At 41.4% G+C, this 13,353-nt stretch overlaps 1 protein-coding gene across 4 annotated transcripts in view; it reads left to right on the forward strand.

Annotated features, from left to right (window-relative positions):
- USP32 (ubiquitin specific peptidase 32) overlaps window positions 1-13,353 on the forward strand; it is a 62,299-nt gene that overhangs the window by 45,716 nt on the left and 3,230 nt on the right. For 2 of the 4 annotated variants that reach the window (XM_082294782.1, XM_082294784.1), the window contains exons 16-32: window positions 1,073-1,232; window positions 3,396-3,550; window positions 3,798-3,879; window positions 4,374-4,448; window positions 5,000-5,138; window positions 5,396-5,501; window positions 5,871-6,044; window positions 6,541-6,715; window positions 7,345-7,496; window positions 8,099-8,210; window positions 8,412-8,608; window positions 8,940-9,124; window positions 9,484-9,570; window positions 10,503-10,623; window positions 11,290-11,481; window positions 12,042-12,333; window positions 12,771-13,174. In XM_082294782.1, the coding sequence (XP_082150908.1) occupies window positions 1,073-1,232; window positions 3,396-3,550; window positions 3,798-3,879; window positions 4,374-4,448; window positions 5,000-5,138; window positions 5,396-5,501; window positions 5,871-6,044; window positions 6,541-6,715; window positions 7,345-7,496; window positions 8,099-8,210; window positions 8,412-8,608; window positions 8,940-9,124; window positions 9,484-9,570; window positions 10,503-10,623; window positions 11,290-11,481; window positions 12,042-12,333; window positions 12,771-13,174 (2,808 nt within the window). The remainder of the gene's footprint in view (window positions 1-1,072; window positions 1,233-3,395; window positions 3,551-3,797; window positions 3,880-4,373; window positions 4,449-4,999; window positions 5,139-5,395; window positions 5,502-5,870; window positions 6,045-6,540; window positions 6,716-7,344; window positions 7,497-8,098; window positions 8,211-8,411; window positions 8,609-8,939; window positions 9,125-9,483; window positions 9,571-10,502; window positions 10,624-11,289; window positions 11,482-12,041; window positions 12,334-12,770; window positions 13,175-13,353) is intronic. The other 2 variants (XM_082294783.1, XM_082294785.1) reach the window with 1 other exon arrangement.

A 13,353-nucleotide genomic window follows, 5' to 3' on the forward strand; every position in this document is an offset into this window, starting at 1 on the left:
CAGAGGGGTTGGTTTGTTCTGTGTCAGGTAGTCTCTTGTAGGAGATGCACTTACAAAAAATGGATATGAGGGGAGTTTTGTGATGGTAGCAATAGATACTTGGTGGTTGGTGTCACAAACATTCATGTCACAGATGGGAGAGGATTATTTCTATGATTTTTAACAATTTGGTCTGTTGGCTCTAGTGCAGACAATTATTTTAATGGGAAAAATCACTGGCTTCTTACCTCCTCCCACACATTCTCCATGGAAACAAACACCTTTCATGATCCAGAAAAGGCCACATCACTTTATACACAAAGTAATGTGCTTTTTTTTCTCAGAAAATGTCATCACCAATGTTTTTGTTGTAGCTGCAGTTTAATACTGTGGCACTTCAGTGTGGTATGTTCCTTCCCACAGCTTGAGCTGTTTTCTTCTGCTTCACATGGTCACAAAAAGAGTGAACATTCCTTCCATTTCTGTTTGCATATTTGGGCAGATCTAGGTGGCAAAAATCTTTGTAGAAATGGTGGCTGAAAAGCTGCAAAACATGTTTTGGGGCTAATTTCAGCTTTTTCTGTCAACACAGCAAGATGCCACAAAAGTAGGTTGCAGCCTGTTTGTACAGTATGAAGGTTTTAAGTCAATCCTGTGGTTCACAAAGTTCAAACCAAATGTCTTATCCTGCATTTGTCAGTTTTTTCAACAGCTGTGAAACTTTCATGTGGAAGTATACAGTGAGTGGAATTAATGAGGCTCATTGTGGATCCACATATATATTCCAGGAATTATAAAAATGTTCTTTCTGTGGTGCGGTGCAGAGGGTGATGCTGCACTAAAGAAGGTGTTTGCTTTTGACAACCTGCAGCTAATAAGCTTCAAAAAGTGCTTAGGAATCAGGAAATTGTCATTCCTGGGGATGTTAGCCTAAAACCCCACGAGAAGTTTGGATTTTTTTGTCTCCTCATAACAGAGCTTGGATTTTTAATAATTCAGTCATTTTTTAATGATTTAATCATTCCTATTTCTGTTAGTATTCCCTTCACACTTGCAAGGTGAGTCTCCAAGATGTTGCAAACATGTTTTGCAGGTGATCAAGAACAGCAAGACGAACGTGCCGGAGCTGGAGCTGTTCCCTCGGTACCTGCTGTTCCTGCGGCAGCAGCCGGCCACGCGCACCCAGCAGTCCAACGTCTGGGTCAATATGGGTATGATGAGCCTCAGAATGTTCCCTCAGCATTTGCCCAGAGGTAACTTAAGAATGCAGCAAGAACCACCACCCCTGTGCAGTTTCTAGGCCAGCCCAGGCTGGGGGAGCTTCCTGCGCTGCGCTTGTGCTCCAGCTCAATCGCCCTGCGGCACAGCCGGCGCTCGGGAGCATCCAGGGGCTTTCCCTGCCCTCTCCTCAAGGGAAGAGGCAGCAGGGAGCATTTGCAGGGAAATCAGTTAATTCCCATGGTTATGGGTGAGTTGGGAGTGAGAAATGAGCACTGCAGAAGCTGAACTGATCAGAAGAGCCAGAGCTGGGCATTCCCGTTGGGAGTGATTCCTGTAGCCATGGAATAGGTGCCTCCGTGCCTCTGATAGTGCAGTGGCACAATAAATTCAGTTAATGCTCAGCCAACTGCTTCTGAGTTACTTGGGCAGCTGGGCTTTGATGCCCAAAATTATTTAATGCTCTTTAGAGAGAGATTAAATGAATGGAATATGAAGACTATTATTTGACATAGTTCAAAAAGACAATTAAATACAAAGTATAAACACCCAGCTAAAATCTCTTTGTCGTAACTGTGGTGGTAGTGCTCACCAAAAGATTATGCCAAGAGTAATCTTTAGGTTGTGGCTTCACATTTCAGCTGGGCAGTGTTTGTCTCCAGTTTGCAGTTTGCCTTGCACAAGAGGCTGGAAGGACTCCCTGCTGTTCACATCTGGACACGCACAGATACACATTTGCATCCACAGCAACATGTCTGGAAATGGGCTCACCTGACTGCTGAAAATTCAATCCTTCAGCCTTGCTGTGTCACAATGTGGTTAAAACCCTCATGCAGATGCTCAATTTTTCACTGCTTTGGTAGGATCTAAACCCTCTGTGTAGTCAGCAGCTGCCTGTGCCATCGAGTTCTGCACAAACTGCCTCTGCCCAAATTCAGCTTTCCTGCCTGACCTAATCAAATGGAAACTGCTTTGTTTGGACATCCTAAAATGCCCAAATTCCAATGAAGAGAATCTTCTCATGTGCCAAATTTGATCTTGATTTGGAATTACTTTGCACTGCACTAATTTGATTGTCCAATCAGTTATTAATCCTGTGGAGTTCTCAGATGTGCTTTCTTGCTGTAATCTTACCACTAATCCTCTGATCCCTAATCACAGAAAATGTTGGTTTGTTTTCTTATAAAAAACCTGAGTACTTTGCTTGGTACACTGAAGCCAGACTGATGCTTTGCTGATTTATAAGGTATCATTTACTCTCTTGTCAAATTGCATGTGATAATATAACACTGCACCTTTTCATGTTGTACTGTTTATTTTACTGTAACCTTTTAACAGTGAAAATAGAATTGTGTCACTTCTCAGGCTACTTAAGTTTTGCAGTTGCCCAGTTTGGGTTTGGCTGGATAATAAAAGTTTTTCATGTCTCTGTAAGGAGTGGGGGGAACTTCTGAAGCTTAAACTAAAAAAGCTCAAGAAAACCCCCCTCATGGTCTCATCTCTAGTGCAAATGTTTTATTTAAAGATGAGCTCACATTATGAAGAGCAACAATCTTGACCAATTAATTAATTTGTGTGGCAAATGTGGGGTTGTTGAGAATTTTGGTGGAAATCCCAGGTGTCTTCACAGAATGTTTTGAGGAATTTAGTTATTAAGAAATTTAGTTATTAAGAGTACTTTTATTGTGAGCTGCCAGGCTGATTTCATGTTCACAGATCAACATTCATCCTCACAGAAGAGCTGAAGCAAAGTCATGCTACTTCCAAAAATAGTCAAACTGATTTTTTTTACCTTATTTTTTACTTACAATGTTCTCTCAAAAAGGAAATCTGTATGAAATTTTGAAGTCCTTTATTTTGAAAATCCCCTTTGCCTCTCCTGCCGTGTCTTTAAGAGACAAAAAGAACTGTAAAAACTTATAAAACTTCATTGAAATTTTTTTGTATTTCCTATGAGAATCTCAGGGGAGCATTTTCTAATAGGTTTTGCTAAGAAGGGCGGTATTTTATCTGTTTTGTGATAGCAAATTTGTTGTCCCAAAGGGTCAATAACAACTGGGTTTCCACCTAACCCATAAACACAAGCACTACAAGTATCTCCTACTTTTTGCAGAGAGTGTATTTAGTGTATAAGTTGTTATTGATCTGACCTCGGGGTAAATCCATTCTCTTCTCCCCTTCTCTCCCTGTGAATCCAGGAAATGTCCCTTCCCCAAATGCCCCTTTAAAAAGGGTGCTGGCTTACACTGGCTGCTTCAGTCGGATGCAAACCATCAAAGAGATCCACGAGTATCTGTCCCAGAGGTTACGGATCAAGGAGGAGGACATGCGCCTCTGGCTCTACAACAGTGAGGTAATCTTGCTCCTTTGCCTTCCTTTTTTTTATTGGACATGATGTGTTTTAGTCCTTTCCAGAAACTATTAAATACATGTGCACAGAAAAATTAAGAGTGGCCATAAATATCCTTTACAGTTAAAAACTCCTGCTATTTATTTTTCAGAGTTTTCTGTGCTTTAATTCCCTTGCTTTGAGGTGAAAGGATCCTCAGAGTGTTGTACGTGTAGAACTCTAATTCTGTGAGGTTTTTTTTCTCCTGCAGAACTATCTCACTTTGCTGGATGATGAAGATCACAGACTGGAATATCTTAAAATCCAAGATGAGCAGCATTTAGTAATAGAAGGTATAAAAAGGGGCTATAATTGGTTTATGCACTAAAAATAGAAGTTTACAGAGGGAACCTATGGGCAGGTGGTGGCAAAGCTAATTTAGGAAAGTTTGCATGTATTTTGTCCCTATTTTGAAATACTTTTGGATCTTTTGTTGGTTTGCAACAACAAAAAATATTAGTGATGGCTCATGAACTGATTTGTTCAGACCTGGTGGATCCTTACTGAGAATTAGAATAAGCACTGAAAAATTTGCTGTTCAACAGCAAAAGCAATCCCAAGGCTGCTCTCTAAAAATGTTACTGGTGTGCTTGGAGGGATGCCAGTGTTAGAATGAGTTCCAATAATGATTAGAAACATTGAAATGAAAACTAGCAAAAATAATAGCTAAAAGTAAGCAAATTTCTAATCCCAAATATTAGAAAATTTTAATTAAAGCTCTTCAGCTGTGTAAGCTCTCTGGAGTAAGTAACAATTTTTAAAAACCCCTTTTCATGTCCCTTTCTAGTTCGAAACAAAGACATGAGCTGGCCAGAAGAGATGTCTTTTATAGCAAACAGCAGTAAAATAGACAGACACAAAGGTGAGTCTTTCACAGAGTCGCTGGATTATGATGAGAAGAAAAACCCAAGGAAACAACTGAGATGTTAAAACAATTCTTTTTAACACAAGGCCCTTTAACACTGGGTGAGGTCTTTTATGCTGCTTTGCTGGGTCTTTATATTAACTTAAATGCTGGGAATGTGGGATGTAAAGATAAATCTGTAGATGTTCAGACACAGCTTTAGTAAATGGTACGCAGCAGATTTTGGACTTTGTGTTTATTACCTTGGATTTTGTTAAGGCGAGGAATATTTAAGATTTTAACAAGTGAATCCAGAATTTTCACTATCATAATGACCTGAAAGTATTCTGTATGGATTGTACTGCTGCCTGTGGTGGATCACATCAACAAAATGCCTCAATTTCTGTGAAGCAGAGTTGAGAGAGCAGATATTTTAAACACCTGCTGCATCTGTGTAGTGTCACAATTGGGAGCAGGTTAAATTAAACTGGTTACTGTTAGGAGACGCTGCTAAAACATTCTGAATTTTCTCATCTGCACAACTGCTCTAATGATGGTTTTTCACTCAGTTCCTACTGAGAAGGGTGCTACAGGCCTGAGCAATCTGGGGAACACGTGCTTCATGAACTCCAGCATCCAGTGTGTCAGCAACACCCAGCCCCTGACACGCTACTTCATCTCAGGAAGGCATCTCTATGAGCTGAACAGGTAATTCCTGTGTGAGAACAGTGGCATTTTGGGTGCTGGAACATTTATTCAGGCTGGCTGCTTCTGAAAGCTGAAATTCAGTGTAAAGGAATCATTTAAATTCAGTGTTACCAGCTCTGCAGCAGATACTACGTTAGAGGCATGGAAATGCAGCCTCTTGTTTCTGAGAGCAGGAAGCTTTTCTGCTTCCTTCTTCATCTCCAGGCTTGAGCTGTGTTTAAATTTTAATGTGGTATTAATTCCTTTGTAATTTCTAGGACAAATCCCATAGGAATGAAAGGACACATGGCCAAGTGCTATGGGGATTTGGTTCAGGAGCTGTGGAGTGGCACCCAGAAGAACATAGCCCCCTTAAAGCTGCGGGTGAGTTATTCCAAGGTGGAAAACAAGGATTTCTTGGGAAAGCAGAAATTCAGTGCACTTCTTCCTGATGTTACCTGTGTTGGAGCAGTTTGGAGACTCAGAGCCTTCCCTAGAAGGGGCCAGTGTTCATCAGTCACCTGGTGTGACTGGGGTTGTGCTATAGGAAGTGGCTTTTACAGCCCTTTTTGGGGACAAAAGATGATGCATTTACCTGTAAATGAGCTTTTGTTCTGAAAGCAAAGGGGTTCCCTTCAGCTCTTGGCAGTAGAATTTGTGTTCATTGATAGCAGATGTCTCATCTACAATATTTTGCTTTATTTTTACATTTGTTACATGATTATAAATGACTTTCTGGTGGTTTTTTTATAGTGGACAATAGCAAAATATGCTCCAAGATTTAATGGCTTTCAACAGCAAGACTCACAGGAGCTTCTTGCTTTTCTTCTGGATGGGCTTCATGAGGATTTGAACAGAGTTCATGATAAGCCATATGTGGAACTGAAGGACAGTGATGGTCGGCCAGACTGGGAAGTAGCAGCAGAGGTAGGGCTTCAAATCTTTGCCTTTGGGCTTTTTTGGTGTGTTTTTTCTTTTCCTTATAGTACTAAGGTGAGAAATTGTTGATGAGGCTTCCTGTGGCAACATTTTTGGGACTGTAGCACCTTTTGGATCTTGTCAGAGCTGTGATTTACAGAGGCAGTTTCACCTTTGAGCTGAAAACTAATTTTAATTGTTGTAATAAAATTATAAAGATATTTCACAACTATTTGGAACAACTCCTCAAAATTAGGGAGTATCAAAATATTTCAAGATGCCTGATGATCCCATCAGAAATATTTTAAATTGTGTCATACCTTGATTATTGTGTTAATTGAGAACTTTACTTGTGCTGTAACTAAATACTTCCTATTTATTACAAATGAATAAATAACTTTTGTGGAAGTAATTTGACTCCCATAGGCCAGGGAAACTTTGGACACCAATGAAGTAGTCTTCAGTTTCTAACTTTGTATTATATTTTTTTTGTGCTTCATTTCAGGCCTGGGAAAACCATCTGAGAAGAAACAGATCCATTGTTGTAGATTTATTTCATGGGCAGCTGAAGTCACAAGTGAAATGTAAAACTTGTGGGCATATAAGTGTTAGGTTTGACCCTTTTAATTTTTTATCCTTGCCTTTGCCAATGGACAGCTACATGCACCTAGAAATTACAGGTGAGTAGTGTAAACTTGACATTCATAAAATAAAATTTGTAGAAGTGGAAAAGCTATAAAAGATCAAATTTTGTGTTACTACTTATTAAGAAGAATTTTAATTAAGTCATTTTAATATAATAGAGTGCAAGAATTTTCATTGGAACACAGTGAAACTAAGGTAAAACCTTTAGAAACAGAACATGGATGGCCCATTTTCAGTCTTGATTGAAGGATTTAATACAGAAATGTGTAAAATGGGGATTTGGAGAACTTTCCTTCTGTTCCCCCTCTTGTGGAGGTTGTCCTAAATCTGCTCAGAGGAAAAACCAGGGTTGGGGGAAAAATACGATATGGGTCATGAACTGTGCTCTGAAGGACCTGTGGATTGCTGGAAAAGAGGCAAAAAAAAAAAGATGGTGAAAAAGTGAAAGGAATTTTGAAAGCATTTTCTACTGCTTATGTGCAGTAAGAGATTTTCTGACATTGTGACATTGCCTGCAGACCTTGAAAATTGACTGGGAAAATAAAATAAATCATCCATTGAAGTGGGGGAAAAATATTCTCCACTGAGTGGGGAGCTGTAATGCATTGTTGCCATTAAGACTTGCCTGGGTTGCTGACCAGTGTGTTTCTTTTCCCCTTTAAAGTAATTAAATTAGATGGTACCACTCCTGTTCGATACGGGCTGAGGTTGAACATGGATGAGAAGTACACAGGCTTGAAAAAACAGCTGAGTGAACTCTGTGGCCTCAAACCAGAGCAGATTCTGCTTGCAGAGGTGCACAGCTCCAATATAAAGGTAAAAAGAAAAAAAGATTAATCATTGCTGCAACATGCTTTGGGGATTTTTGTTACTTCTTTATTGTTTTTAACATTTAAACTTTGCTTACAAGAACTGTGAAATAATTTAACTAAAAATATGATTAAAAAATCAGCTTAGTTATCTCTCTATACGAACTTTTATTTCATTCTTAAACAGTAATTTGGCTTGCTGTAAATAGATTAGAATTGATTGCTAATGATATTTTTAGGGAAAAAAAAGTATAAAATCACCTTGAGGCAATAATAAATCTCAAAGTGCTGTCGTGAGTTTAACACTGTCGAGACATCAGGGGCATAAGTAAAGATTGGCTTAGTTCTCTACAGTGTGTATGGATATTTCCAGATAGATTTTGTTGCTGTAGATTAATAGTGCTTAAATGAGGTGCTCTTGGTGTGTTCAGAGAACCACTGAGAACTGCTGCAGAGGGGTTGGGTTCCTTTATTCTTCTGGAAAGGTGTAAGAAGGCAGATGGGAGGGAGAGAGGAGCTGATAAATGCAGTTTTCAGAAGAACAGAACACGGTTGGAGTCCCAGATGAAGGTATCCAAGTGCCTGACCAGCCTTCCCTCTCTCCTGAAGAACTTCCCTCAGGACAACCAGAAGGTCCGGCTGTCCGTGAGCGGCTTCCTGTGCGCGTTCGAGATCCCCATCCCAGGCTCCCCCACGTCAGCATCGAGCCCTGTGCAGACAGGTGAGAGCAAACTCTGCTTTTCCTGCTTAGCTAAACTGCAGAGTGTTGAGCAACTCGGGACAAAACTTTATTATTAAGTGAGGATTAAAGAAAGGACGAGTGAGGGTTGTGCTCAGTATCCACACGGAATGGAAGGGATAAAAGTCCTGGGATCAGCTGTGGTTGCTGTAGATAATTGATCATTTAATTGTCTGCCTCCAGACATCTCAACTGGAGCTCCCACCATCCTGATGAACGGGGATGTTCCCAAGCCAAGCCTCATTCCCAACGGGATGCCAAACACTGTGGTGCCATGTGGGACCGAGCGCAGCCCGCCCAGCTGGACCCTCAACGGCCACGTGCCCTCGCTGTGTGACAGCCCCTGCACAGGGTACATCATTGCAGTGCACAGGAAAATGGTCAGTGGGCTTGCACGGTTATCCAGTGCTTGTGCTACACTCTTGGAAAGAAATTGCTAAAAAGCAAGGGGTTTTTAAATGTCCACATGATAATTATACATGTTTATGTTTGACGTGGTCAAATAACCTTGCCATAACTTCATAAAATACAGACATTTTTCAAGTCAGTGATCAAAATTTACAGTATTTGGTATTGGAATTTGAGCAGTTTTAATACAGTTAAGGATTCTTGCCAAGGCCTGAAATAAGCCACAAGGCCAGCAATGCAGGTGATTATTGTACTGGGAGTCAATGCACCTTTCTGTCTGACTCCTCCTTCTGCTTCCCACAGATGAGGACAGAGTTGTATTTCCTCTCATCTCAGAAGAATCGGCCCAGTCTCTTTGGAATGCCATTAATTGTTCCCTGCACAGTTCACACACGGAAAAGAGACCTCTATGATGCTGTGTGGATCCAGGTTTCCAGGCTGGCCAGCCCCCTCCCTCCTCAGGAAGCCAGTAACCATGCACAGGACTGGTGAGTTGGGCACCTCAGCCTCAGATTTGAATTAGAATGTAGTGCCTTAGACTTGCTTGCAAGATATAAAATTGTATTAATTTGATTTCTCATAATAATGGCAATAATTAAAATTAAATCCTTTTTAGTACAGATAAATGTAGCTGCACTTAAAGGTTGGCTTTGTTCTTATCCAGAGATTGATGATTATTTATATCTGACATATTTAAGCCATTGAAACGCAGCTTTTAATAGTTTATTGTAACCAAAACTATCATTTTAAAGGGTTTTTTTTTTTAAGTAATCATAACAAGCCCAGTGAAGGAAGGCAATTGCAGTGAGAGTGCTGCTGTTTGATGTTGTGTTCTCCTCTATTTCAGTGATGACAGCATGGGGTACCAGTACCCCTTCACCCTCAGGGTAGTTCAGAAGGATGGAAATTCTTGTGCTTGGTGTCCATGGTACAGGTAAATTGTCCTTTTTTCCATTTACAGCAGGGAATCACTCCAGCAGAAAGGTAATTTATGGTAATGGGTCTGTGGTACATTTCAGACTTCAGAGGTAATATCAAACAATGAGAATCTGGCATGTAATTTCACCAGAACTCTCTCCAGGTAGACTTGTACTGCAGCACAGCTTTTATGACTTGCAGAGCTGAAAGTTCTGCTGCCACAGAAACTTTAAATTAGGAGACAGAAATGAGATTATCCAAAACCTGTTAACCCCTTAGAATACTCTGTGTCTGTGTGCAGCCTTGTATGTCCACAGACTTGCATGGTTTGGTGGGGGATTCACACAGATCTGAATTTTTAGATGTAATTCATCAACCCCTGTGAGTTCCTGTGCCATTTGAAGGGTAAGAACTAAAATGGGCAATAAGAAATTCACCCTGGAAGAATGCTTGGAATTTTCCATAAACAAAGACTTGCTAAGGAAAATTCCAGACCCTTGCTGGAAGGTATTCAGGCCATAAACTGTTTTTTTTAAAAAGTGTTTTATACCTCTTAGAATTAGTTATCATGGTGCAAATAACTTGTGGAGACAGAGCAGTGGAGGTTTTGGGGTCATAGCTGGGTTTGGTCAGCACTAGATCATAATGGAATGGAAGGAACCTTAAAGCTCATCCCATTCCAGCCCCCTTCCATGGGCAGGACCACCTTCCACTGGATCATGTGCAGGTAGATGGCTGAGCTCACCCAACTGCTTCCATTCCTCACTCTGTTAAAGTCCTGCAGTACAAATGCAAATTACCCTGAGCATTGCTGTGTAAAAACGTGTCTGACACTGAAGGCGAGGCCTGGAGCTTGGAGGGTGCAGGTGATACAGAACAAGGAGCAGAACTGAATTAATGGAGAAGTGATTGGACGCTTTACTGACCACATCCAACCTTTTGATTCAGATTCTGCCGGGGCTGTAAGATTGAGTGCACAGAGGACAGGGCTTGTGTGGGCAATGCCTACATCGCCGTGGACTGGGACCCCACCGCGCTCCACCTGCGCTACCAAACCTCGCAGGAACGGGTAAAGTACCAACAGAAACTCTTTGTTCTTTGTTAGCACCTCTGAAACACCACCCATTTCAGCCTTTTTATTTATTTGATGCTGCTTTTTTCTATTTTCTGTTAAACCAAAAGGCAGTAATCATGGAGCAGTGTGTTCTGGATAAATCGATGTCTTGATGTTCGGCCTCTTCTGTGGTCTAATGGTGTGGAAGGGAGGCTTTTAAAGATCCACAGCAGTGCATTTGCTGTCTGTTGTGAGTTGCTTTTAGGCTAGTCAAAATATATCATAATACATTACAAAATATCTTAATTGGTTAAATTTTCTGTAACTATAAACATTTGTGCATGTGAGTAAACCTATTTCCTCATTGAGTCAACAAAACACATCTGAAGGTAAGGCTGTAGCTGGGTTAATCTGGAATAACTGGTACAGTTTGTGAGTTTTATCTATAAAGTTGTGCTTTATGGATAATTTATAAACAGAGCCCAAGTATAAGAACAGTGAATTATTTTATCTGCCTCTTCATAACTGAAATAAAATTCCTGCTAAAACTTAGCACATCTCATTTTTATCTTTAATTCTGTTCAACCCTGTAAAGTTATTTGTGTGATACTGTGAGGAGAGCCTTCCTCTGAGCAGTGTGTGTTCCATTGCCAAGTCAGAGACAGTTTTCTCTCCCTTCAGATCGTGGAAGAACATGAAAGTGTTGAACAAAGCCGCCGAGCCCAAGCAGAGCCCATCAACCTGGACAGTTGTCTGAGAGCCTTCACCAGTGAGGAGGAACTGGGGGAGGATGAGATGTACTACTGCTCCAAGTGCAAGACCCACTGTTTGGCCACCAAAAAACTGGATCTTTGGAGACTTCCCCCTATTTTGGTACGATCTTGGGTAATTTTCCTCCTCAGCAGCAAACCCAAAGCAGGTTTTTCCCAAATCTGAGGCCGCCTTGCTCTGAGTAAGATGATTTGCTTTGTTCACGCTCTCAGGAGGGGCACTGACTGAGTTTGCTTCATGCAGGCAAATAAAGGAAACCTCAAATCCTTTTGAATGTTTTTAGCTGCTGCCTTGCAGGAAATGGTGGTGGTTTGTGCTCAGTGTCAGCTGCTCTGACACAGCTCATGCTCAGCTGGTGGCACGATCTCCTCTCTGGTTGTGGACACCTGCAGTTCTTATTTTTCATATTTGGTAGCTTATTCAAAACAGACGGTGCTAATCACTGGATTGAAGCAACCTTTGCCGTAATTTCCACATGAAAATATTTGTTTCATATTTTACCAGCTCGATCCCAAAATCCAAGTTGTCGCACAGAGCATTATTTTTGCTAGCAAAGAATAAAATGTGTATGTTTTAGGAAAAACTCCCTTTAAACAGTGATATTGCTCACTGGGATGTCGTTGCCTTCCTTTAATAATTTTCTCTATAATGTTTCCCTTTAGATCATTCACCTGAAAAGATTTCAGTTTGTCAACGGCCGCTGGATAAAATCCCAGAAAATCGTTAAATTTCCCAGAGAAAATTTTGACCCAAGTGCCTTTTTGGTACAAAGGGATCCGAGTCATTTCCAAAGGAAGCAGCTCACCCTGCAGGTTGACAGCCTTCCTGAACCACGGGCTGGCCAAGGGGACACCAGGAAAACAGATGTGCAGATCAGTGGCACACCAGGAGAAGGGGACACACTGAACAGGAGTCCCTCCTCCCTAAACACTACTGTCCTCAATAATGTCAAAGGTAGGGAATGGGTAGGGAATGATTAGAGAAAATTCCGCTCAGTGCTGGTGTTTGGAGAGGGAAAATGTTATTATGTACAAAATTTTAATGTTTAGGGTATTTTTTGCCAAAGCACTACACTTTGAAACATTTCTTAGTGAAGCTTTAGCATAAAAAATGAAAGAAAATTTAAGAAGTTGCTCAGTGACAACAGATATTGGTACTTGTGTAAGTGGGCTGGGGTGAGAGTGAGGGATGTGCTCCTGCATAAAAGAGTTAAATTCCAGTTTCTAGGTGTATGGATGTGTGTGCACAAAGATGGGTTTTTCTTCTGTATCTTACTTGTGAGCTGCAGTGAAGGAGTGGGGTTTAATGGTTGGTTTTATAAAGAATCACTTTGAAAAGAAATTCAGACTGTGTTTGTGCTATCTTAGTAATCTCTATATTTTCTGTCCTAGCATCTCCATCCTTGGGGAGGAAAAGTGGAACCAGCTGCCCTTCAAGTAAAAACAGCAGCCCCAACAGCAGCCCAAGGACTTTGGGGAGAGGTAAAGGGCGCCTGCGGCTGCCCCAGCTGGGGAAAAACAAACTGTCCAGCAGCAAGGAAAATCTGGCTGCAAACAGAGAGAACGGTGCTGAGCATGAGCAGGGGGATGCTCTGACTAAAGGACAGGCTTTGGGGGGCAGCCAGGGCGAGCTGTACCCCGGGCAGGACAGCGAGGGGGCTCTGGCCAACGGGTACCTGTGGGAGCAGAGCTCGCTCGGCAACGGGCAGGGGGACAACCACAGCGAGGACGACACCGCCGACGACCAAAGAGACGACGTCTGGGTCAACCCCATCTACAACCTATATGCAATCTCGGTAGGTGGCTGCTCCTCTGCCAAAAGTGCCTTTTTGGGACTCTGGTTTAACCAAATGTTGTGTTCGTGCCAGCACAGGGATCTGTAGGGAAGGAGAGCAAAAGACAGCACAATAAATTTGCTGTAAAACTGAGTATGAATTAAGTCTCTCTAGTTTGTTCTGTTTCTGTGTATAAAGTT

Source organism: Coloeus monedula (genome assembly GCF_965178545.1).
Source record: "Coloeus monedula genome assembly, chromosome: 20".
NCBI classification, from domain to species: Eukaryota; Metazoa; Chordata; class Aves; order Passeriformes; family Corvidae; genus Coloeus; species Coloeus monedula.